General features: G+C 33.7%; 1 protein-coding gene across 1 annotated transcript; it reads left to right on the top strand.

Moving 5' to 3' along the window:
• The first annotated feature begins 16690 nt into the window (after nucleotides 1-16690).
• LOC18436284 (mannose-1-phosphate guanylyltransferase 1) lies at nucleotides 16691-26129 on the top strand. Its single transcript, XM_006846306.4, has 6 exons — nucleotides 16691-16864; nucleotides 19074-19256; nucleotides 19939-20001; nucleotides 21000-21239; nucleotides 23563-23833; nucleotides 25329-26129. The coding sequence occupies exons 2-6, from the start codon at nucleotides 19146-19148 to the stop codon at nucleotides 25727-25729; spliced, it is 1086 nt and encodes a 361-aa protein (XP_006846369.1). The 5' UTR covers nucleotides 16691-16864; nucleotides 19074-19145; the 3' UTR covers nucleotides 25730-26129.
• Nucleotides 26130-27286: the final 1157 nt, after the last annotated feature.

Here is a 27286-nt window from a genome sequence, read left to right on the forward strand (position 1 = left end):
TCTTCTGATAAATAATCTTTTTTGATAAATTCTTTATTTATTTTTCTCTTTTTCCTTTCTAGCTTGGCTGCTAGATAAGCTGCTATATATTCATCTGAATATTGATTATTATCATAAGTATCTTCTTCTAGTTGTAAGGTACATATTTGAAAATCTTGCAATTCTTCTAAACTGAGTTCAGTAGTATTTGTTACATTAGAAGTGTAAGTAGGAATCACAACATTATCTGTGGTTCTTTGTGTTCCTTGAAATTGGAAATCGAGATTGGATGAAGAAGCTTGATTAGGAGGAGGTAATATAATCACATTTGGATGATGAGAATATGATTTTCTACTTGGTATTTTATTTTTAATATTTCTTTTTCTATTAATATTAATATCATCTTGTACATGTGATTGTTGGAATTTGATTTTAATATTTCCATCAGTATGTTCTATTATTTGATTAGGAATATGATGTTGAGGAATTTCTTGAGGTTGATTGGCATTTTGTAATGCCCATGATTGGGGTAATATTATATCTGACCATTTTATGGTTTTTGGGACAATTATATTAGATTTTTCGATATTTGTTTGGCACAAAATTGTTTGATCTTTTTGATCAAGTTTTAAAGTATTTGGACTTAAAGTATTCATTACTTTATAGTATATTCGATATACTATTGCCAAATTCTGTGAACCATAGATCATGTTGAATCCATGTGTTTTAAGATTTATTGTTAGTATGTCTAAAATGTTTGGGTCAGTCAAAGAAACAGAAAAATTTGGAAAACAGTTAAAATATATTGGACCACTACAAAGGCTGGATTCGACCATGCCAAGTAGAGAGTCTGTGAATATATTGTGTCTTGTATCTCTTAGGCATACAAGCACAGAAGTGTTCAACCCTAGTCGGGTCAAAGGTTTTACGGCTATTTGAATGAGGCCAATATGTAAATATTTGTAATTATTTTCTTTATGTTTTTCTATTACTTTCTTTGAGAGTAGGTGAAAGTCTTCTTGGTTTTGAGTTACTGATAGACTTTCTTCTACCGTCTTGATGGCATAACCCATCTTGAGTTTGAAGGTTCTTTTATTGTAAACATCATGTATTAGTACTTTAGGAATGTTCCAGTTTTGAATATTTTCCTCAATATCATTTATAATAATTTGTTCTTTATTTTTTACTCTAAGTTTTGAAGATGAAGGTACAGTTTTACCAGTAAGATTCCTTATGAGATTAGCCATCCGTAGGTTGCGGATAATGACAATCTGGACATTCAGTGGCCCAACGTTTTCCCTAAGCGGCTCTTCCTGGCCTTGGCGGTACTTTGCAATAGGCTTTCACTTGTCTCTTGCCTTAACTCTCGGACCAACTTTCTTGGTGGTCAATCTCAGTTAGTTTCTTATAGTAAAATGTAACTTTATCTTTAACTTATTGAGTTAAAAGAACAGTTCTCCTGTTATGACAGTTTAACTGTTTACACAGCTTCACTGTTGGACAGTTGACTGTTGTAATTTTGACAGTGTACTGTCATTGATTGACTATTTTTATTGTTTTATGAATCTTAGGATATACTTTATAATAAGTATGTGAACAACAAACTGTTATACTTGATTATCGATTGTAAAATTTTATAATAATTTAAACAGAGCAAGATTATTCCTATTAAAGGGACTATTGAGATATCTATCACAATCCACTGAGCATAACTATATTCTCCGATCTTAATATTAAACAAGATTTTGAATTGCATTATAAACACATCTATTTCATACAGAGCATGATATTATAAAGATAATATTACAATGAAGATATATTACAACAAAGAGAGAAGAGAAAGAGAAAGACTCAGAGGTATATCGGACTGAGAGAGGTCAAACTGAGAATAGGAAAACTTACTGAGTACACAAACAGTAACTGGAAAATAACTTCCAGTGATGAGGGCAGTATGAGGGTAAATCCTTGATATTACAATCACACATAGTTTAATAAAATAAGGTAAGAAAGAACCTGATTAGAACGAGCTATGAGGGCGAAGATAGCTTCAGAGTGTATTGCTTCAAGCAAGAGTACGAGTTTCAGAGGAGGTAGGTTTGATCTGTAAAGATAGGTTTCATCTGTAAAGATAGGTTGCAGGAGTTGCAGGTTGCAGACTGATGGCAGAGATAGGTTGCAGAGGTAGGTTGCAGAGGTAGGTTAGGTTGCAGAGGTAGGTTGCAGAGATAGGTTAGGTTGGAGAGGTAGGTTTGGTTGCAGAGGCGGAGAGGAAGACCTTGGGTAAGGTATTAGAGGAGTGAGGCCCTGTCCCTTGAAGAGGAGTGACTCTCCTTTTATAATGAAGGCTTACTTCCTTCCGAAGAAAAGAATCAAAGAGGGGATAAGATGGACAGGCTAGAAAGGAATTGTCGGTAGAAGACGACAAGAGGGAGAGAGAGAAGACGACAAGAGAGAGATAGTGGGAGCATAAAGAGATGTTCCTCGAATGAAACAAAAGAACAAAAAGACAAAAAAGAAAAAGAAAGAGCATCTATGTACAGTGGCTCTTTTGGCCTGATTACAAGTGGAGCACAGTGTTTGTTGTCGGTGGTAGGTCCCTTATTTGTCGCATATGTCGGTGAGAGCATCTGGCATAGTCTTTTGTCGTTTTATTGATGGTGTCCTGGGATGATGAAGTTATGGTCTCTGACTGAATTCTTATGGATCATCCTCTTCTGGATCTGTTTCTTCCGGATCTGTCTCTTCTGGATTATTTTGGCTGAGTTGAAGATATCTATTAGTATGGAGTGGAGAGGACTGTACGGTTTCTTCAGAAGATGTTGGCTTTCTTCCGGCTTCAGCAAAAATTTCTTTCATTTGTTTTTCCAGTTCCTTTTTGGATGCATGGGGGTTGGTTTGGAGCATATTTCGGAGATAAGTTGGAAAGTCAAAAGAGGTGTTTGGAGTATTTGGGTTTTCCTGGTATTTAGGTGCTTTTGGTGGTATTCTTTTTGGAGTGGCTTTGGTGAGATCCATTTGGAAGATATCCCACCATTTCACGGATATGGTCTTTCCCAAACGAGGGATGTATGTATAATCATTTGTGGTATTGGGTGATATAGTATAATCCCATTTCATAATCCAAGGGATTTGATATAAAGCCATGAAGTAAAGGTGAGTGTCAATTGAAGTATCAATATTATTGTATTGTATAAATTGTTCCTGCAATTCCTTAAAGGCAGGAGGTAAAATCACAGCAGTTGATCCCCACACAAAATACCAGTTTTGAAACCATGTGGGAAACCTTTCAAAAATAGGTAGCCGGAACTGCAAATACCAGCTATGTGTATTGTTGGGGTTTTGGTAATAAAAGAATTTGTGCCAAGCTTCTATATACTCAGCATATTTAAAATATTTGTAAGAAAACTCTGGGTTTCGTAGTTTCTTTCCCTGTGCAGGATTGGAACCCCACTCAGTATAAGAAAGAAGTTTCTTTATTTGTACTTTACAATAGGCTATTATTCGAGTATTCTGTTGGAAATAATGGACAACAAAGATGGACCCTGTTTCCATAAGAATAGCTTCATAATATTCTCGAGTCTTAACCCCATTGATAGGATTAAGATGATTAAGTAAGTATAGGGGTGCAAGTTTGCTTGGATCCATGTGAACCTGATGTTCATCAATGGTAATGTCCATTAAAAAAGCTCTTTCAATGTATTCAGATCGTAGAATATTTGATGGAGGAATGGATTTTGACTGGGCTGGTGAGAACGTAGGAGTAGAAGAACGTGCTTCTGGGTAAGTTATTTGATGGATTGGGGATTGAGATGGTGAATGAATATTCAAAGGTGAGGGTTCCCTTTCATAAGGAACTAAAGAGTGCATGCGTTGTTTTCCCCGGCGAGTATTGCCTCGGGATCCCATATTTGAGGATGAAATATCAGTATTGGTTTGATTTTCTTGGAATAGTTGGAGTGCAAGAGTCAGTGGTGATTCGTCGTTGGCGTCAGTGTTGCCTTTATATATATATATATATATATATATATATATATATATATATATATATATATATATATATATATATATATATATATATATATATATATATATATATATATATATATATATATATATATATATCGAAAGATACTACAAAATGCCTATAGGCGAAAATGAACAGTGATTTCGCCTACCTTCATCACCATGCAAAGTTCATCGCAAGATAACAATTGTGCGGTAGTGTTTTATTTTTCATTTTTTTCTGAAATTGGAATGATCTGAAATTTGGAATGTGTGTTCATCAAAAATAAGAGAATCTTTGAAAAATATCAAAAAAAATATTTTATATGAAATAAATTGATCAAAATACCTCTGAAACTTTTCGGGGTATTTATATTAAGTGTACCTCACTAATATTTTCAGGGTATTTTCACGAATTATTTTTTTTATATTTTTATTAAGTGCGCCTCACTAATATGTATACACTCTCCAAATTTCAGATCATTTCAATTTGTATAAAAAAATAAAAAATAAAATACTACCAGACAATATTGACCGTACAATGAACTTTGGATGATATTGAGGGTAGGTGAAATCACTTTTCATTTCCACATATAGGGAAAAGTTTATATAAGGTTACAACCTTAAAATATAAAATCACAGATGCGCCTCAAAAATATATCGAAAATGTTGTTTTAATGTTGAAAAAACACTCTAATCGATCATCTCGACATCGAGATATATGCATATGAAAAAAAACGTTTTTGAGTCCCAAAAATAGTGCATCTTGCAAAACATTATCTAGACCGTCCATTTTCAAGATTTTCATATATGTATAGATCTACTTAATTTTTAAATATTTTTAAAATTAAAATTTTATAATTAGGTATGAAAATAGATTTTAAGATAATACTAAGAATTTTTTACAACAAAATTACATATTGTCATATGGGCTAGTGGGCCGATCATCTGAACATATGAGCCCAACGGCCCAGATTGAACCTAAACAGATCACGGATGTCTGGTAGTGCTTGATTTTTTTTTTCTACAAATCCAAGTCACTTGAAATTTTAGGTGTGTGTTTTTCTCGTCAAGGCACACTTAATAAAAATATAAAACAAATTATTCATGAAAACAACAATGATCAAAATACCCCAAAAAAATTTTGGGGGTATTTTGGTCAATTTTTTTCATGTGAAATATGTTTTTCATATTTTTCAAAGATTCACCTATTTTTTATGGGCATACCCCTAAAATTTTAAATGATTTGGATTTGTAGAAAAAAAACTAAATTTAAACACTACCGGACATCCGTGATCGTCAGATCGGCTCATAATCAATATGGGACGTTGGGCTCATATGTTCATATGAGCTAGTGGGCTAATCCCATCCTTTTCCATATATATATATATATATATATATATATATATATATATATATATATATATATATATATATATATATATATATATATATATATATATATATATATATATATATATATATATATATATATATATATATATAAACCTTGGGTAAGCCCACGGATGTCCGGTAGTGTTCCGTATATATATATATATATATATATATATATATATATATATATATATATATATATATATATATATATATATAAAAGAAAAAGATTCTGTACGCCCATGGGCGTACTATTATAGTAAACGCCCACGGCCCAGATTTATGGATGTACGGTAGTGTTTGAATTTTAATTTTACTTTTTACATATTTAAATTACTTGAAATTTTAGGCATGTGTTCTTAAAAAATAGGCGAATGTAAAAAACATATCAAAAAATATTTTCATGAAATAAATTGACCAAAATACCCTCAAAACTTTTCAGGGATATTTTGCTAAAATTTTTCATGAATTATTTTTTTATATATTTTTATTAAGTGCGCTTTGATGAAAAGAACACACACCTAAAATTTCAAGTGATTTGGATTTTATAGAAAAATAATTAAAATTCAAACACAAAATGAGATCGTAACCGTCAAATCGGTTGGGATTCAATCTAGGCAATTGACGTTTACTGTAGCGGTCAGCGGATGGGCATATAGAATCCACTCCCATATATATATATATATATATATATATATATATATATATATATATGAAGAAACTACAAAACGCCCATAGGCGAAAATAAACAGTAATTTCACCTACCCTCATCACCGTCCAAAGTTCATCGCACGGTCATGATTGTTTGATAGTATTTCATTTTTCATTTTTTTTTTACATATCGGAATGACTTGACATTTGGAGAGTATGTTAAAAAAAAATAGATAAATCTACGAAAAATATCAAAAACATATTTTACATGAAAATAATTTGATCAAAATATCCCCGAAAGATTTCAGGGATATTATGGTCCATTTTATTTTGTGAATTATTATTTTTTATATTTTTATTAAGTGCACTTCACTAAGATGTATACACGCTCAAAATTTTAGGTTATTTCGAATCGTTGAAAGAAAATGAAAAATGAAATAATATCAAACAATGTTAACCGCGCGATGAACTTTGAACGGTAATGAAGGTAGACGAAATCATTGTTCACTTTCACCTATAGGCATTGTGAAGACTTTTCATATATATATATATATATATATATATATATATATATATATATATATATATATATATATATATATATATATATATAAGTATTGATCCTATGAGACCCTCTCACACCAATGTGTGTTGGACCTCAAAGGATCACCATTAAATTTCGCACAGATCTCTAAAAAAGTTATCACATTGGTTTGGAACATGACTTTATAAAAATTTGTGCCAAATTTAATGGTGATCCTTTGAGGTCCTACACACATGGGTATAGGAAGCTCATATATATATATATATATATATATATATATATATTCAAGAGAGAGAAAGATATGCATTCTATATCTATGATTGTTTTCATATCTGAAAGAAAGAGTGAGATCGGCATTTTTTCCATATTTTAATGAGAGATTTCCATATGCATCTTTTTCTCAACATTGTTTCCATATCTTAATTAAAGAGGCACAAGAGAGAGAGAGAGATTTCCATATACATCTTTATCTCAACATTATTTCTTCCTTCTTTTTTTAGGGAAAAAGTTTATATAGAACCGAGGCTTTAAACAATCAAATTAGAGCCCACCTCAAAAAATTTACTAGAAGAGGCTATTTTGATGCCCAAATATTATCAAATTGATCATCTCGACATCAAGATGCATGGACATGAGAAAAAAAAAATAGATTTCAAGTTTTGGAAATCGTGCATCTTGTCTGCTTGATCTACAGTATTTTTAAGCTTTAAATTTTATAATTAAAGATGAAAATATTTTTTAAGACTATCACAAAGATTTCCAGTATTGAAACCACATTATTTGACACTATTTAAAGGTGCACTTTACTTTGATTGTTTAGAGCCTCGGCTCTATACAAACCACACCTTTTTTTTAAACCTCCTAAAGTTGGTAACAATTATATATGTATTTTTTTTTGGATTCCTCCCTTTCCTAAAAGTTGTGCACGCAAGTCATCCTCAATTTTTTTTCCATCTATATTTTAGTTCAAACCTCTTAAAATGGGTACCTATCCCAAACTCAAATAATAAATAATATATAATATATAATATTTATAGCATTATTATAAAACATTATGACATAATTTATAATATATAGAATGCAAGTTTAGTAATACAATAGGAATAGAGATAAGAAAGTAGTTAAGACTGATAGCTAAGAAATACTAAAAAGTGCAAACTTTCGTTATCTTGGGGTGACAATCCAGAAAAATTGAGAGATTGGAGAAGATGTTGCACATAGAGTTAGAGCTAGATGGTCGAAGTGGAGATATGCATCTGAAAATTTATGTGATCATTGTATACCAATGAAGCAGAAAGGCAAGTTCTAGATGACATTTGTAAGACCAGCTTTGCTTTATGGAGTGGAATGTTGGGCGATCAAAAAACAATATACCTATAGAATGAGTATAGTAGAGATGAGGATGTTGAGATGGATGAGTGGTAAGACAAGAAGGGATAGGATTTGAAACGAATACATTCGAGAAAATTTAAGTGTGACACTAATAGGCGATGAGATGAGATAAGAGAGAGTAGATTTAGGTACGTTGTCCATGTATGGCGTAGACTCAGTATAACACATGTTAAGATGTGCAATTAGTTCAAGTGGAAGGCTTAGAAAGGACAAGGGGTAGGCAAAAAATGACATGGCTGGAAGTAGTAAGAAAACATATGGGAACTTATGGCCTCACTGAGGGTATGGCCTTAATAAAGTAGAATGGTGGATCAAGATTCATGCAGCGACCCCAATTAGTTGGAAAAAAGCTTTGGCGATGATGATGATGATTAATATAATATTCAAAATAATAATAATATACTATTATGATATTATATTATTAATATTAAATTATAATAATAATATATTAGAATATTAGTCTAAATTATGTTTTATTTTCTAGATTATTATTATATAATATTATTATAGTACTATAATTAATTAATTCTTTAAATTTGTTTTGATTAATATTATTATCGCGATCTGTCCACCTGATTCATATATTATATATTTATATAATCATTTACTTGAATGATCATTCTATCTTTCGTGCAACACACATTATCCAACTAGTTTTTAAAATACCTTAGTCACGAAATGATTTTCCAAAATCCATTTTTTAACTACTTTTTTAACCTCATTTAGATGTGTTTGGTTTACTCTAAACATAATTGCCATATCTTTGGGGATTTTTTTGTATTTTTTCTTTTAACAAGTTTTTGGCCTTGCTGGGACCTGGTCCACCTTGGTCCGGTTACCCCGAACGCTTCTAGGCTATGCCCATGGCGGGTAACTGGCCCGAGTTGGGCAATCTTACACCGGGTAGCATGAATCTTCCTGTGACATGCAAAGTCCTAGGTACCCCCTCAAAATCCATCTCTAAATGGATAGAGGCCTCGAATTTCTTGGAGCTCAAAATCTACAGAAAAAGTTAAAACCTGGAGATACAAAGATGGGGTGCAAATCCAACTGATACAGAACACCAACACATATTGAGATAACATTTATGAATTATGATAGAGCATTTTAAAGGCTCAATGCCTTTTTATTTATAAATCTATAATCTAAGTAGGAAAATAGAAAAAACTTTTTTTGGTCTTGAATCCTCAAGGATAAAAAAACCATAAAGGAATGAGGCGAACCCAAACCCTAATTCGTGAACAAACGCATGAATGCTTCCTCGAGTTGAGGCCCCTGCGCCAAATGCTTTTTCCTGACACAAACGTGCCCCCCAAAGCATTTAAAAGTGTGCGGTGCATTCGAGGTTCCTCTGAGGTCTATCGCACTTGGGTGAGCTGGGCATGGCTGTTAAAATTCCCGTGTCCGTGCTCGGGCTTGTGGGCTGGGCCTTTGGGTTGTGTTCGGGCAGCCAGGCTGCATGTTAAGGCCAACATGCAATGTCCTACCAAGCCATCAAAAATATTTTTCAGGCCAGGCCTGGGCTAGTAACTCGCCTCTCTGAAAAGTATATATATATAGGGCCTGAAACCGGCCCATCAACAACACTGTTAAGAATGGCAACAAGTCGGGTTGGACCTGCAAGATAATATGGGGACATGGACCCAGACCAGACTGGTCGAATTCATTGGACCCGAAAATATGAACCCGGAACTAAACTCGAACGGACAAAACTCAAAAACTAAAATATATTTCATATATTGGGACCCGAAAATATTTCCGGACCCATACCCAACTAGACCCAATCGGATCCGGACCCAAATCCGAATAGTGTTCGAGTCTAAGATTTGGACCCAAACTTGATCAACGAGGTCCAATTTATGAACTCATACCCTGACCTAGATCGGGTCTACCCCTCAGGTCCCATGTTAGGTTTGGGTCAATTGCCACCCTAAGCATTGTGGTATGCCTTTCGTATCTCCCTGATGAGCATTGTATCGTGTGCACATGACCAACCTTTCTTAACCTTCTTTCAAGGGTTTTGCCGTTTCTTAACGCTGACAAAGATGGACTCGACTAAATATAGCGGTCCCCTAACTACATATACCAAGAAATATTAGTGGTTTAGAATTTAGAGCTCTAAGTCAGGCGCCCAAGGTTTTTTATTCAAATTCAACGATCATCAATTCAATGAATAATTAATCAATAACCCATTATAAAATAATAAATACATTGAATGGAATGTCGACAATGAATCAATGTCAACATGGTTAGTCACATGATAACCTCCCTTTGGAAATGTATCACCATTCGTAAGGAATATGAAAAAACCGTGGTCCTTAGAATCATAACATACCGTTCAAATTAGGATGATGTTTTTAGGCCTCAGCTTTATAAAAACAAAATAAATCCTCATCTCAAATCTTCATTCGGAAAAAACTTTGGGAATCAAAAATCTTCATGATGGCTCTAAGATCAATTTCCAAGTTTTTAGGCCTCATCTTTATGAAAACAAAATAAAGGCTCATCTCAAATCGTCATTTGGAAAGCACTTTGGGAATCGAAAATCTTCATGATGGCTCTAAGATCAATTTTCAACACCGATAATAAATTTTGAAACTCAAAAACTGGTATAGAACTCAAGGATTTGTGAATAGTTATTTTTAGGGTGAAATGGATGGTCTAGATGATTTATTGTAATACAAACTATTTTTAGAACTTGAAATTCTAATTTCTTTTCACAACCATAATGTTCAAGTGGAGACGGTCCATTTAAAATTTTTTCAACACTTGAATTACAATTTTGGATGAACGTTCAAAAAAAAAAATTACAATTTTGGATGAGTTATGAGGTGAGGCTTTATTTATTTTGATAGGGCTGCAGCCCTATCCAACCATTTTCCTTCAAATTATACACTTAGATGGATAGAGATTGGGACCCACTAAAAAAAACACATGACCCACAATGGTGGGTCCTATTTGCTTACGATAACCGTCCATTTCTTTAGTGGACAGTGATGCCCCTAAGGACTATGGCTCCTCCATGGCTTCATATAGGGATACAATATACTTTTTCAATTTATAGTGACCCCCATTACCGTACAAGTAAAGAAATTTAAGAGAGACTTCTACTCTGCATGCACATGCATGGATGCGACCAGCACACACCATGGTTTACTGACATGAATGCGAAGAGAGAGAGATAGTTATCAAATTTGGGATATTTTATCAACTTCTATATCAATGGTCCTATATATTTATAGAGAAAAAATGAAGATGCTGATATACCCCCTTTTTATTAGTTACTTCATTTATGTAATCTTACGACTTTACTAAAACTTCTTATATTTTACATTTGAATCAAATTATAAATCGTGCGTAGCCTAAACAAACAAACAAAAAAAAAGTAGAGAGAGAGAGAGCTCAGTTATCAATGAGTAGGGGCTACAGAGAGAGAATGCTCAATTACTCAATAGGGGCTAGAGAGAGAAAGCTCAGTTGCTCAATGAGACAATGAGTAGGAGCTAGAGAGAGAGAAAAAGCTCAGTTGCTCAATGAGTAGGGGCTAGAGAGAGAGTAGTGGCTCAATGGTTACGAGGTTCAAGGCCCAAAGAATCTAAGGTTCTGATTCCACCGACAAACTAATAAATTCTTTTTTTAAAAAAATAAAAAAAAAAAAGTCCTGACACAAATTTATAGCTCATAAATTTAAACCTCAAAGTCGTTGTAGTGTCCTTATCCTCTTATAACAAACCATTGGACCACAAATTCTTTGGCCCATATAAATACAAGTGATTCAGTTTCCATTTTTGTCAAAAGTTCATTTGTAATTCCAAATCTGTTGGGCAGTTTTCTGAAAATTACTCTAGGCAACCATAGCTAATAATTTCAAGATAATTTGTAGTGATTTACACTTCATCATAATTTACTTTCATAGTGAACAATCATTATTCAAGTATTTATAAATTAACTAAGCAATCAAAGCACCTTTTTTATTTATTTTTATTTATTTTTTATTTTGTAGTTTACTTAACCCATGTGCTTGACATTGCATTAATCTCTCTCTCGCTCTCGCTCTCTCTAAGTGCTTGACATTGCGTCAATGGCTCTCTCTCTTTAGGTGCCTGACATTGCGTTGATCTCTCTCATGCACAAAGTGCGCATTGGCAAAGCAACCTACTTGGGGAAGTTAGGTTACAAGTTACAAACACCAAAGTAAACCACCAGATATTGGATCGGGTGCAGAATTAGGCGTGGAGGATAGAGCTCCACATTGTGACTTAAAAATAAAGAATCTGTCGATAAATAATTAGTATATATTTTGAATGAGTACAAGGAAAATTTGCCACTTGGTGTTAAAACTTAAAAGGTCAAAGGTCGCGTTGTTAAAATTCCAAGAGCAATTTATGTACGGACAAAAAATGAATAAATAAAATATAAAATAGGTCAATTTTGACAAAAATTTATCAGAAACGTAGTTTATTGTAAAGTTTTTTTAATTTTCTTCCTAATGCCTCTCGGTCCGGGATGGTTTCCGTGGACCAGTTTTATTTTAGTTTTTTTTTATTATTGTTTGAATCATGTCCTATATTTTGGCACAGTTGGCGATCGGTCCGAGATTCCCATCTTAAGACCACCTAGATTGTGGTGTTACAACATATTACGGGTAATTGGTCCACATCTTTGGACTGCCCAAATTGTAGTGTTACACTACATTATAGGCGGCCCGAGGTCTTCATCCTTGGTTCGCTCATAATGTGATCGAACACCACACTGTGAGCGGTCCGAGGATGGGGACCTTGGACCGCACTACCTGGATTGAAGCAGGTCGAGATCTTCATCCTTGGACCGCCTATAACATGGTGTAATACTACAATCTGGGTGGTATGAGAATGGAGACTTCGAATCAATCGCCAACTGTTCTAAAAACTAGGACACAGCCCAATAAAAAAAAAAAAAAAAAATTTAAAACCGGTACCTTTCTAGTAATTTTTTTCCAAAATTGGCCCGTTTTGTATTTTATTTATTTATTTTGTGAATGTTTTGATAATAAGGAAAAATTTTCAAAAGCATTTAGATTATTAAACTTTTATTACACTGCTAATTTTCAAATATTCTAATTCATGATCATGTGTGTTTCATGGGTTTTTGAAATGGAAAATTTTATTTAAGGTTGAGGCTCTAAGCAATCAAATTAAGACGCACTTCAAAAATTTACTAGAAGAGGTTGTTTTGATATCGAAAAGCCCTTAAAATGATCATCTCGACTTTCAGATGTATCGACATGAAAATATGGATTTCAAGTTTGGGAAATAGTGCATCTGGTAATGCACATCTAGGCCGTTAATTTTCAATATTTTCGAGTTCTTATAGATCTGCTCGATCTAAACTATTTTCGAAGCTTAAAATTTTATAATTAGATATAAAAATAAATTTTCAAGTCATCATTAATTAAGATTTGTGCTACTAAACAATTATCTTTGGATACTATTTAAAGGTGTGCCTTACCTTGATGGCGTAGGGCCTCAACCTTATACAAGCCACACCCTTTTGAAATTAAATATAAAATAGATAAGAGAAATATATATAATAAGACCATTTACTTTTGATACAAAGAGGTCACAAAACATAATTGACTATTGGATTTGAAATCGGTTGGTTTAGGATGTATCGCTCTTTTGACACAAAATCCAAAATAAAATTTCTCGAATGTTCCAACTTACTTTCATCTATTGGATTTCACGTCTAATAGAGAAAAGTGATTGTGATCTCCTTGTATTAAAAATAACGGTCTTATAGTATATAATCGCATAGATAAAACATAGATACCATTTTGATAAATTTCTTTTGTAATAATTTGTTTTATTTGCATGCTATTCTGTTTGAGTATACATTAGAAAATTATTGACACGCTTACCGTTAAAATTATTTAACATTTCTTTCTTTCTTTTATTTTAATTTCAATGGTTCCAATGAAATACAAATGGTCACCAACTGGAATAGTGGAAAAAGAACAAAATACTAAAATAGGCACGTGTGGTTCGCATAAAAATATTTTCACGTAAAAAAATTCCTTTGTATGATTAGCTTGTAGGAATACTTTCATACCAATTTAGTTGTGTAATGGCATGAAAAGATGCACACAATCAATTAATCCGAAAATAATCTCATACTTAACCACATGATAATTCTTTTATATAAAAATATTTTCAAAATATATTTTCAAGCGAAACAACCATGCCTTAGATAATTGTTAAATTTCTACACGTCCCCTTCCTCGTTCCATCACTCTCTTGTGGATGCGAATATACGGCATAGGCATGTGCGGACGTTGACACTCCCTCTCTCGACGTCGACGCTCTCATCTTTCTCCATTTCTCTCTCTTCAAGTCTAAGTTTAATCAAACTTGTCCCCAAATAAAAAATAAAAAAAAGTACAAGACTGGCATACGTAATTCTGCGAAACCTCTCAATTTTCGCATTAAATCTCTCTCAACCCCTGTCTCTCACTTATTTTTTGGACCGGTGAGCTCTCGTTTTGAAATTTGGTATATGCCGTTATCTAAATGGAGGTGCATTTAAAAAAATATTAAAATGAATTTATTGATAAAATATAAAGGTGTTGAGAGCCTAGGCTCTAATCAATCAAATTAGTGCCTACTTTTCATTTAAAAAAATATTAAAATGAATTTATTGATAAAATATATTGTGTTGAGAGCCTAGGCTCTAATCAATCAAATTAGTGCCTACTTTTAAATAGTATCGAAAAATATGGTTTCAATATTGAAAATGTTTGTGATGGCCTTAAAATATATTTTCATATTTATTTACAAAGTTTAAAGCTTTAAAAATAGTGTAGATCGACATATCTATGAAAACTTAAAAATCGAAGGTCCAAAAATGCGTTACAAAGCACACTATTTTCAAAACTTAAAATCTATTTTTTTTTCATGTCTATGCATTTTGATATCGAGATGATCAATTTGAGAATATTTGGGCATCAAAACAACCTTTTTTAGTGAAAATTTTGATGTTAGCTCTAATTTGATTGTTTAAAGCCTTGGCTCTATATAAACTTTTTTTAAAATATAATGACCAAAATACTTTTTAAATCTTTTATAGATATTTTAGTCATCTTATTTTATTTAAAATATTTATTTTATATTTTTTACAAATGCAAGTTTAAGAGAGAAGTGGACTTTCAAATTTAGTATCAAAATAGTTTGTAAAAAAAATTAAAAATAAAATAATATAAAGATATGATATTGTAATTGGGTCATCTCAGCTGTTCATTCAAAATGGACGACTGGATAGGGAGAAGTATATAAATTTAAAGCTTACCCCTTTACCAAACTCCAAATTAAATAGCCAACTTGGTACATAATGTATATTGGCATGATAAAGAAAAAAGAGCCAAACTTTCAACGTAAGATATAACGAAAGCCAAGTAAACAGCCGCCAACCACGCATCTGCAAATTATAAACCAAAACGAAAACAATACCACGCCGTGGTTTCCAATAAATCTTAATCTATTTTAAAAAATAGGTAGGGCAATGTCAGTGAAAACAAATAAATTAATAAAAAAACAAAAATTAAGCAATAAGTGACCTACCGATAAATTAAATATTAATTAGCATAAAAACGATTTTTTATTTTCGAAATTTAAAAACGATTTTTAGTGGGTCTTTCTTTTTGAATTTTTTATTTTTTTTCAAAATAACCTTATAGTCTGGTACTAAAAAGTACTAACTGTATTTTATTTTTATTTTTTTGGAAAATATGGTCCAACGCTTGGAGTACAAGACCAAGCTCTCTATAATATACCGGAAGTCAGATCGACATATGGATTGTTGGACCGCTTTGTTGCAATTTCTATAAAGCCCAAGCCTTATGAAAGAAAAGTAGAGCCGGGAAACACTTTGGGAATGAAAAATCCCCATGATAGTTCTAAAATCTATTTCAACCATTGATTATAAAATTTGTAGTTAAAAAAATAGTACAGATCTTATAGAAGCATAAACACTTAAAAATGGTCAGTCTGGAAATTGTATTACAATACATATTATTTTTAAAGCTTGAAATCTTTTTTTTTTGATAAATACTTCAAGTGCCAGATTGAGTTTTCTAGAGAAAAAAAATGTTACAAATACAGTCTAATAGTTCAAAATACAATACGGTGGTATTTCATAAAAAATAAAAAATTGAAGAAACATAGGACCCTAAGTAAAATATAAAATATTAGGAAGTATTTTCATTCCAAATGCAACAAAAAAAAAGATTTTATGTTTTAGGGATAATATACAACTATTCACTTTTTGTGTAGGTCATAATTAGTCATAGCAATTGGATATAAAATCTCCAGTATTGAAACGTAATTAAAATTTTTTATTTTAAACTTTATCCCTAATTAGTAACACCACTTCAACGACCCAACATCACATTAAGCATCAATGATAATAATTGTCATGATCATGTATCAAAATTAAATAGTCTCATCCTACACATTTCCTTATGTGGACTACCCTAATTTAAAAGAGAATAATAAAAGCACTAAAAACCAAAATAAATAAATAAAGGTAGGAGACCGATTTGACCTTTTGCTTTTGGTCCCCCTCTTTACGTGGGTGGAGCGTTGCCAATGGTAAAGCCTTGCGCTACGCGGACGCGTAGAATATATAAATCCAAGTCACAATAATTAAATTTCAAATCCGTGTGTATAAGTAGATGGGGCCACGCCAGCACAACGCACACTAAATTCGTTGCTCTCCGTTTTCTTCTCTTTCCCGGCAAAAAGGCTCGCAGGAAAGCCAGGGGCCGAAAAATCACCCCATTTTTCGGTGAAATTTCGGCTGAATGTGGTTGTTCCCTTGAGTATTCGGACGATATCTTGGTTTTCCGGCGAGAACTCTACCCCACACGTGGTAAATTTCCATGAAGTCTTTGGAATCCTCTTTTTTTTGATGGTTCCATTTAAATTTTTAGGGTTTTTTTACTTGATCTGGCGCTGAATCTCTGGTTTTAGAGGTTTTGGCTTGGTTTTGACACCTGTTGGTGTGGTTTTGGCGGTTCTTGTATATTTAGTTAAAACATGGGGGACAATTATTCACTGCTTTTCAGATCTGAATTTCAAAACTTTTTTGTTTTTTCTAGGTTTTTTCTTGTGACATTTGGCGGCGTAATTTTGTTCTCATTTTGACAATTGGCGTTAAATTGTGGGGGAATTATGCAATGCCTCTTAAGATCAGTTGTCCATAGTTTTTTTTTTTTTTTGGAATGAATATGGAATTTTAGTCATTTTTCGGTGTTTTTGCCTTCTTTAATGGACAATTAGGGGACATTTTGAAAAGAATTATGCAGTTCTTTATGGTTAAAGAAAAGTTTCTATCCAATTATTTAATGGAAATTTTTGAATAATTAGGGTTTTTTTCATGTTTTTTAGCATTTTTGCACTCCCTTTTGGCACTTATCGGAATCTATTTCAGGTTTTCTTGGCTAATGTTACAATTCCCTGTAATTTAAGCAATTTATTCTACCTATGCTGATGAGTTATAGCTTATGTGGTCTGTTTTTACTTCTGTAACTTTGTTTTTTTATTTAGGGTGAATTAATGCGAATGTATCGTTTCTTGACACGAATTTAATTCTGTTCTTTATTTAGGATGAATTGAATTAACAGCTGTTAGGAACTTCTACAGTTCTCTCCATCTAGTAATAGTAAACTTGAATGAATTTTGTCATCTATAAGGACCTTAATAATTGTTCTTCTCAATATGACCCCCACCCACTGAATGGCCAATTGTACCTTTGAGATTTTAATCTTTCCAGAGAAATTATTTCTTTTCCAGTATAATTGCTGTAAAATAATGTATGTCTTTTGTCTTCAATGTAACAAGAATGCTACAAAATTCTCCAGGAGATTCAAAAAAATACATGGTGAAAAAGAAATAAACCTAGTTTAAATTCCTTTTCTACTAGTGGTAAGCTTGTATGAGTCCCTTTCGTAGTATAGTTGCTGTAAAAGAAGCCTTATCCTCAGTTTAAACCTTCCTTTTCAGCCTCCATTTATTGTTGGTTTTGACTTTTATTTTCATTAATCTCTTAGTCACGCATCTGGAGCTTTAAAAATTTGCTTATTTTTCCTTCCCCTTAAGAGTATTTAGGATTCCATCATGTAAACAGCTGTAAATTTCTAACTGTTTGTATCTTTGAGTTAAAAGTTATTGCTTCAGTCCAAGCATGTGCATCTATTTCCATTCATACTCTTTTATCATATTCTGATTCCTTTCAACACCTGGTGGATTCTCAAGATTTGATCTTTGACATTAGGCCGCGAACTACGATGATTTCTATCAAGTTTGTCACGTGTTACGCCTCCGTTAATGCGACTGTTATTCTCATTTCTTGAATCAATTACAAAGTTTTTGTGAATGGGAAAATTGTAACATGACTGTTAAATAATCTCTTCATAATTGGGGACTTCAATGGAAAATAAGAGTCCAATTTTTCCCCGAAAAACTTGGCAGGGATATATAGATCTTTTCAACATATCATAAAATTCCTTTGTTATTGTACAGTTAACAGCATCATATATATATATATATATATATATATATATATATATATATATATATATATATATATATATATATATATATATATATATATTCCTTTCTTATTGTTGTGATCAAGCATATCATGATAATTTATCGATCCGCTCTTTGGTTTCTTTTTTTGTCCTCATTTTCCATGGCTTTCACCATATTTTCATCATTTGATGAATTTTACTGATCAGTTTTGGCTGAGTTGTGCTAAACGACTAATATAAGTAATCTGATCAGTTTAAGGTTAGGTTGCTCATTAGTATATGTTAATAACATTGTAAAGATTCTTGCCCTAATGAATTGCACATCACAGCTGGTATGTTGATCCAGATCATTCTCTACTTTAACACTTGGCAGTTTCCTCAGACTGCTTTCCACTCTGGGTCTTCATTTTTAAGTCTGTCTCTCTCTCTCTCTGTGTGTGGTAAATGCGGGCTTTGGATATACATGGATTTGGAGTTTTGGGCAGGTTTTATGTAATGCATCAATGGCTTGAAGTTTGCTTATCTGGCATCCTATGTACTTTGCAGATAAATACAATTGTGAGGTTGGAGGTGCTTGTGTTTCTAACTACAGCTTGGTAGAGGGAGAGAGCATCTACCATGAAGGCGCTTATACTCGTTGGAGGGTTCGGGACTCGCCTGCGACCATTAACACTCAGTCTTCCGAAGCCACTTGTGGACTTTGCCAATAAACCCATGATTTTGCATCAGGTACTTGATTCATGGCTCGGAATTTTCATTGAATTTCAGCTTCAATTATACTCGAGTTTCAAAACTGGAAAGTGAATCTTTTTTATGAGTGGCCCCTGATAGTAGAACTGGGAATTTAGAGCCATTATTTTAATGAATGTCCAAGAGTTTTGTGAGGGTTGCTGAGAATCTCCTAGAGCCACCAATATAGGTAGATTGGCACCGAAGGCCTTGTTATCATAAAGATTGATATATGATAGGCACTGTGATGAGAGCCAGCAAAGTTCGTGGTCTAAATTGGAAGAGAACTTTTCCCTTTATTTGAGTGGTTGCTTGAAAGAGAAATTCCTTTCCTTTGAAAGGGAAATTTGGTCTGTTTTTTTCCTCGTAGGCCCATGTTGATAAATTGTCAACGTCAAAGCTTTTTTCCAACTAATTTGTATTGGCTCCACGTGGATCACTCACAATATTAATTATTTTGGAAGGAGAGATATTTTGTGTTAGGCATCAAAGTTTTCCTTTATTGGATTGGTTGATTGAAGACAAATTTTTTCTCTTTTCAAAGAGAAATGTGTGCTATTTTTTGTGTAAGTTCTGCAGTTGTCCCAATTACGACTCAATGAAAGAGAGAGAGAGATTTTCGTATTATCTAAGAATTGACGTGAAATTTTTTGTGTATTTTTTGTTGATTATATTATATTAGATCGAAGCTCTGAAAGCTATTGGGGTGACAGAGGTTGTTCTGGCCATCAATTATCAACCTGAGGTACGTAAAGAAATCCGTCTTTTGCTATTTCTCTTTAATCTTCTCTTTTTTTTGTTTTTTTGGGTGCAATTGTAGCTCTCTTTAAATCTTCTCTTCTCCATATGACAAAAGTCTAAGAGAAGTAATCATTTTTTTGAAATCATTGAAGTTACCTTGATAGTTATACCATATATCAGATCTCAAGGAAATAAGTGTTCTAGGCAATCTATCAACGTATAAATCATGACCACGTAAGATGTGCTCCCTAGCATACTTATACTCCCTCGGTCAGAAGACCCACTTTGGAGGATTTTTTTCAATTTTAAAGTACCACCTAAGAATCACTAGATAATTATTCTGGAAAAAAAAAAAAAATGAAATTTGAGTTTTCTAATGTTAGATCTCACCATCTAAAAATTGGATAGTTTTTATTCAATATCAAAAAAAAATTTTATCAAGTGCATAGATGATGCTATTAGCAAATTTATTTTATTGAAGTTAATCTATATATTGAGGAGGTTATATCCCAAAATTTTGAGTACTACACTTATTTCTAAGGGGGGAGATTTTACCCGGGGACTAAATGAACATAATACTGCTTGAGTAATGTCTTTAGCCAAATCTATTTTCCCGATCCATCTCTTTCAAAAACCAATTAGTGGTGGCAACTGGTCAGGGTTTGGGTCTAAAAAAAATTATTGGATCTAAACTCGGGCCTAAAAAAAAATTATGGGACCCGGATTTGGATCCGAAGTTATCGGACCTAGACCCAAACCCGACTGGACCAGGACCCAATCCGGTTGTCAGGTCTGGGGTGAAGTCCGGGTCCGGATCCGGGTCCAATTCCCACCCCCACCAACTTATCAATCTGTCTCTGTCAACTACAAATGCAGATGCCCTCTCTCTTTCGTCAAATGAGAATCCAAATTCTCTCTCATCTGTCGGTGAATAGGACAAAGTAGGAAAACATCGTATTGTGTGCCGGCTCACTTTTTGTGGGTTGGGTTATGGCGTTGCAGGTGATGCTAAATTTCTTGAAGGATTTCGAGGCGAAGCTGGGGATAAAGATAACATGCTCTCAAGAGAAGGAGCCTCTGGGCACCGCTGGCCCACTTGCGCTGGCAAGAGACGAGCTGATTGATGAATCAGGGGAGCCCTTCTTTGTCCTCAACAGTGATGTTATAAGCGAGTTCCCCCTAAAGAAAATGCTCGATTTTCACAAGGCACATGGCAAAGAAGCCTCCATTATGGTAACCAAGGTACTGGACCTTTTTACTTTATATTTTTCTATCGCTTTCTTCTAGGTCCCGGAGTCCTTCAAAATTTTGGTCATTTTTTTAAGTTTCTGCATAAGAATAAAGTGAATAGAAATTTTTTGGTAATTCTGTTGTTGTTTTCCAGAGGCATCCTTAGCGTCATTGTAATTTCTTATTATTTAATACAATATCCTAGTTAAATATGTAAAAAAGAATTTTTTAGGAAAAATTACTAAAACCCCTTGACTCAACTTTCTTAAGATCGTCGCCAAACCACTTTTTAAAACTCTATTTTGTTTTGTACTTTCCCTTGTAAAAAGGTCAAAAAATTTATGGCTAGAATACCCCTCTCTCTCTCTCCCGAACTGGATTAAGGAGCTGATGCTGGAGCGGCATTGTGAAATCAATGTGCCGGACTGGTCCGGCACATTTTTGTTGTTGGATCGGACTCATTTTTTGGACCTGTTGCCGGACTAGCACTATGAAATCGATGTGTCAAACCGATCCGACACATTTTGTGTCAATCCAGTACATTTTTTTGTCGGACTAATACGGATTCATTTTTTGGTCGTGCACAAAAAAAAAAACAACAAAAAAAAAGAGGAGTTATAAACATGGGTCAAATGGGGATATTTTGATCCAAAAAAATATTTTTTTGTAACTTTGGAGGCAGTTGTAAAAGAATATAATACTGGGATATTTTTTAGGGGCAAATTTTTTGTGCTTCCCCTATAACATAGAAGTTCTATCTTCTCCCTTATCCAATTGTCCATTCTGAAATGGAGAGTTAAGATTGCCCCAATCACAAGGTCACGTATTTACACTATTTTATTTTTAATTTTTTTTTATAAATTATTTTGACACCAAATTTTGGATGTCTATTCTTCTATTAAACTCGCACTAGCAAAAAATGTAAAAAAAAATATTTTCAATAAAATAAAATGACCAAAATACCCCTGAAAGTTTCAAAGGGTATTTTGGTCATTATATTTAATCAAAAAATTATTTTTAATATTTTTATAGGTGCACCCTAATGAAAAGATGACACATACCAAATTTTATATTCATATAATTTGTATAAAAAACTAAAAATAAAATATTTTGAGACGTCGGATCTAAGATCAAACGGTGAGTAGCTCTCTTTATCAAAATTTGGCAGCTAGATGGTAGGGGGAGGATAGAATTTCTATGCTGTAGGGCAAGCATAGAAACTTTTCCCTTTTTTTACTGTTTTAAAAAGTTTTTTGGGGGATGTTAAGAGTGTTAAGGGGGCTTTTACTAATTGAAAATTGTTTACTGCGGGTTGGACAGCATGACCACATATGTGGTCCAAAAAGTGTAAAGCATCCATCTTAAAGATGGGTGCAAGTAGTTGTCCCATCTAAAAACAATAGAGACTAACCGTCCAAATGTTTTCTTATTACAATAATTATTTTTAATTTTTAAAATTTACTTATTTTTTCATATTCATGATCTCCATCAAAAATTTACTTTTTTTTTTTCATATTCATGATCTCCATCTTAGAGATTACATGTCTTTAAAAATTAAGTCTAAAAATCATCTCAAAAATAGATTTATTAATAGGCTTGGCCACATAAAAACCAGATCCATGCTGAATAGAGGACTAAGATTGCCCCAATCACAATATCATATCTTTATACTGTTTTATTTTTAATTTTTTTTTACAAACTATTTTAATACCAAATTTAGTAAAACTAATTCTCTATTAAACTCGCACTAACGAAAAATATTTTCAATAAAATAAAATGACCAAAATACCTTGAAAGTTTCAAGGGGTATTTTGGTCATTATATTTTATTGAAAAATTATTTTTAATATTTTTTATAAGTGCGCCCCAATGAGAAGATGGCACGTATCAAATTTCATATTCATACAATTTGTATAAAAAAAAACAAAAAATAAAATACTTTGAGACGTCGGATCTAAGATCAAACGGTGAGTGGCCTCTTGATCAAAATTGAACGGCTGGATGGTAGGAGAAGTTGTATGTTGTAGGGGAAGTATAGAAACCTTTCCCAATAAAAAAAAGGCGTTGTTGTGACAAATGTTTAAAAACATAGTTTGCACATGATTTGAGGGGCTCCCGAAATTGAGTCAGACTCAGCGAAGTTTGTACAAGTTATGGTACTAAGATATGGGAACTAGCCTAGTGTGGCCATTCCTGCAGCACCTTGTTGCATCCGAGTAGACTCAGCCGATTTTTTAAACACTGGTTCATACTAAATTGCATGCATAAAAAATATGAGAAAGGTGGAAAAGATGCTCTTGATAAAATCAATCGCACAAGAGTTGTTGTGTATATAGGTGGACGAGCCCTCAAAATATGGGGTGGTGGTGATGAATGAGAAGACAGGCCAAGTCGAACGCTTCGTTGAAAAACCCAAGATTTTTGTCGGAAACAAAATCAACGCCGGCATCTATCTCCTTAACCCCTCTGTTCTGGACCGGATCCCTCTCAAGCCCACCTCTATAGAGAAACAAATCTTTCCCCAAATTGCCCTCGACAAGGAGCTCTATGCCATGGTTCTCCCGGGCTTTTGGATGGACATTGGCCAGCCCAGAGACTACCTCTCAGGTAAGAATCACCGCAACGACAAGTGTGTGCTATGATCCATACGACCATCGGAAAGTTATGGTTGTCGGTGTCATCACCGTACAATGGATGGATGGACAGTGATGAGAGATTGGGAGCCCTTGGACAACAGATGAGCCAAGCCAGGGATACTCCTATTATCTCTCAATAACAGTCCATTCATTGATTGGTTGGCGGCTGTATGGCACTTAAAAATGGCTTGTCTACGATCATATGGATCGTAAAAAACTTTTTCATGGAAAATTATGATTGGTATATGCCCTCATAAGGAGTATGATATACATAAGATACATTTACTCTCTCAGGTAGAGAGTAAATAGCTAGTAAATTTGAAGACCCCAAATTATGGGATGTAACCTCAAACTAGGAACTATAAGAAAAAATTGGGAATTTATCAAATAGCAATTGTTTCATGCGGGTTGGACCGCATTTCTACAATATGCGGTTCAGAGGTATAAAGCCTCCATCTTAAAGATGGATGCAAATAGGTGGTCCATCTAAAAACAATGGTAGCTAACGGTTCAAATGTTTTTTTAATGTAATTATCATTTCGAGTTTTCAAAAAGTTTTGTTTTTTTCATATTCATGATCCATAATTTAAAGATTATATATTCTCAAAAAATTAGTATCCAATTATATTTAAGATATATATTTATTGCCAAGCCCGCATTTCTACAATATGCTGATTGGCTGCATGCTAACCGCCTCCTTTATCAAATTATACTGGAGAGATGAATTATTCAATGTTTTACTAATATCATTTTTATTTAATTTCAAAAAGTGCATCAAAACACTCATGATCATGAGTTCGAAAAGGTGAAAATGGGTACGACGTTGAGTAGATGATACGATCAGGTGTATTTATATACCCTTTGTATATACTTGAAGAAATTAGTGTGAAAAGACTAATGCATTATGATTGAACGAAGAGAATCTAAGTTTTGGATCACCATATATAAGCATAGAGAAACTCAATTTATTTTTTTTTGGTTTTTGAAATGCTCATTTGTTGATTCTAAAGCGATCCCTCCTGAAATTCTAGGCAAAGAAAATCATCCCTAGTAATTCTTTTGTCTAAGCGAATAAGTGCATGGTGTCTGAGGGAGTACATGTACAGATTACTCCTGGCTGAATACACTATAGCGCTCTTTGCCTAAATTTTTTTTTCTAAAATATATAGGTTAGTTTTGTTATATTCGTGGAGGTTCCTATTTGCACCCAAATTTTTATTAATGCACCCATGTAGTTGATGGATATTCTAGCTTTTTTGTAGCGCTTTAGGTGGGAATACCAAAAGAATTTGGTGAAAATACAGACCCTCAACTAATCCCAAATATTTCTAATTGCATTGTAACGAAAATGAATACATTACAGCAACTGCCGTTAAGACATCGCCCTACCCTTTGTAAGTCCGTTATGACTGTTTTTTAAACTAACATTCAGAAGAGGACAACTGATTTTTAAGCCATTTTTACAGGCCTGAGGCTCTACTTAAACTCTCTCCGCAACGTTGGCTCCCCGAAGCTCGCATGCGGGGTCCACATAGTGGGCAATGTGCTAATTGACGAGAACGCCCAGATAGGCGAGGGCTGCCTCATTGGCCCCGATGTGGCGGTGGGCCCCGGCTGCGTGGTTGAGAGTGGAGTCAGGCTATCGAGGTGTACGGTCATGAGGGGAGCACGTGTGAAGAGGCATGCTTGTGTGACAGGGAGTATCGTGGGCTGGCACTCCACTGTGGGGCAGTGGGCTAGGGTTGAGAACATGACAATTTTGGGGGAAGACGTGCACGTGGGGGATGAAGTTTACAGTAATGGTGGGGTGGTGTTGCCACACAAGGAGATCAAGACTAATATCAACAAGCCTGAGATTGTTATGTGACCTTTTATTTGTGTGTTTCTTTCTTCTTTTTTATGCTTTTTTAATTTTTTTAAAAAAAATTTTATTTTATTTTAATGTTTTAAGCTAGGTATGTGCTTAATTGTTTGTTCTTTGTAGGGTTCGTGAGTCGGTGATTTGGGCTGTGCTAGAAATTTCTCAACTCGTGGTTGTAGGTCTGGTTTATTTTAGTTTTCTTTAGAGGTAATTTATTTGTTGGTTTGTGTGTGTTTAATGTATTTATTTGTTGATTTGTATTTGTTTTTTGGGGTTGCAAGCTTTTGTTTTGTATAGGTGGTACTCTTATATTGTGGGGAGGAAGGAAATGAATAAATTGTTTGTAAATGTCTTCTGGCGGATGATGTATAATCCAATGATTGAAAATTGCCTATCTGTTCAAAAATTGCCCAAGTCGGTTCTGGATTGTTGTCACATGATTTTGGTTTCACGAATTATGTGGTCATCTTGATTTTCCGATGTTTCGCGTTTATTGTACTTTGTTTGTTAAACATAGATTGTGTTGAAAATAACCCAAGTCGCACAGGCCGAATCAGGAAGAGACCTTGTCAAGTTGGTGATCCATTCTGATTTCTTAAAGAATGCTTATCTGTTGCTTTTATCTGTTCTCATCAAGTTGGCGATCGATTCCAATGTCTTTATGAAACACTGCTTTCATCTGTTGTCATGCTCGTGTTTGGCGTCGACCGAAAGTTCTCTCTCTGAATAATGTTTTGGTTAAGGACTGTATACACAAAGGTAAACAATCTCGTCGGATAATTTCTTATTAAAATGTATGGAAATTTGATCGAAGTGACAAAAGAAACAATCTTGGATTTGCACATGTAACTGTACTTAATAATATTTTCAGTAAAACAAAGTGGATTATTTGGGATCCATGGCCATTGATTTGCACATGCACCCAGCCTAAAACCTCTTAGGATTCTTTGAGGTCCATCCCACGATCATGCTTTAGCAGACAACCTAGTTAGGTTTGGTATCAGAGATTAGGATTACCCAGGGAAACTAGGGCTTAATTCAAGGTTTATAAAACCCAAGTGAAGTGTAAGGAACCTCTTTAACAGCGAAGCACTTTTAAAAAAAAAAACCACTCAGGTTTGATCAATCACCATTTCAACTGATTTTGAATATTTACCAATTCTCAAAATAAAAAGACATTTCTAAATCCAAAAGTTGGCCGAAAACAGGGTACACTTTAATTGTTCAGCCTAGTGATTTAAAAACCAGCAATCCATATATGCTGTTCTGTTCGCAGGTGATTTCAACCCATTGACCCCTCTCGGATACTGTCGAGCCCAATATTTTCAACCCATTATGTTAGGATCCGTGAATAAGTCCTAGCTGGTTAGGGAACTTTTAGGAATGATTTGTTAGTTTAACGTATTGTCAGATTTTTTATCTTGTTAGTTTGACTTATCATCTTTGATTAGGTTGTTATTCTCTATGTTTTAAATTATTGGTGAATAATAAAGGAATGTGTGTGGATTTTATGTTAAATTCATCAATGCATTGTACACACTAGGTGCATGTTCTTGCTCACTG

The sequence above is a fragment of the Amborella trichopoda genome, chromosome 8, assembly GCF_054954075.1.
Source record: "Amborella trichopoda isolate Santa Cruz 75 chromosome 8, AtrichopodaSantaCruz75HAP2 v2.0, whole genome shotgun sequence".
Lineage (NCBI taxonomy): Eukaryota > Viridiplantae > Streptophyta > Magnoliopsida > Amborellales > Amborellaceae > Amborella > Amborella trichopoda.

Bases quoted from the DNA above. Each gene is read 5' to 3' on its own strand.
- LOC18436284 (XM_006846306.4), top strand. From the start codon at position 19,146: ATGAAGGCGCTTATACTCGTTGGAGGGTTCGGGACTCGCCTGCGACCA. The intron at 20,002-20,999 runs GTACGTAAAGAA...ATGGCGTTGCAG, and splicing joins CCATCAATTATCAACCTGAG to GTGATGCTAAATTTCTTGAA. The intron at 21,240-23,562 runs GTACTGGACCTT...TTGTGTATATAG, and splicing joins CCTCCATTATGGTAACCAAG to GTGGACGAGCCCTCAAAATA.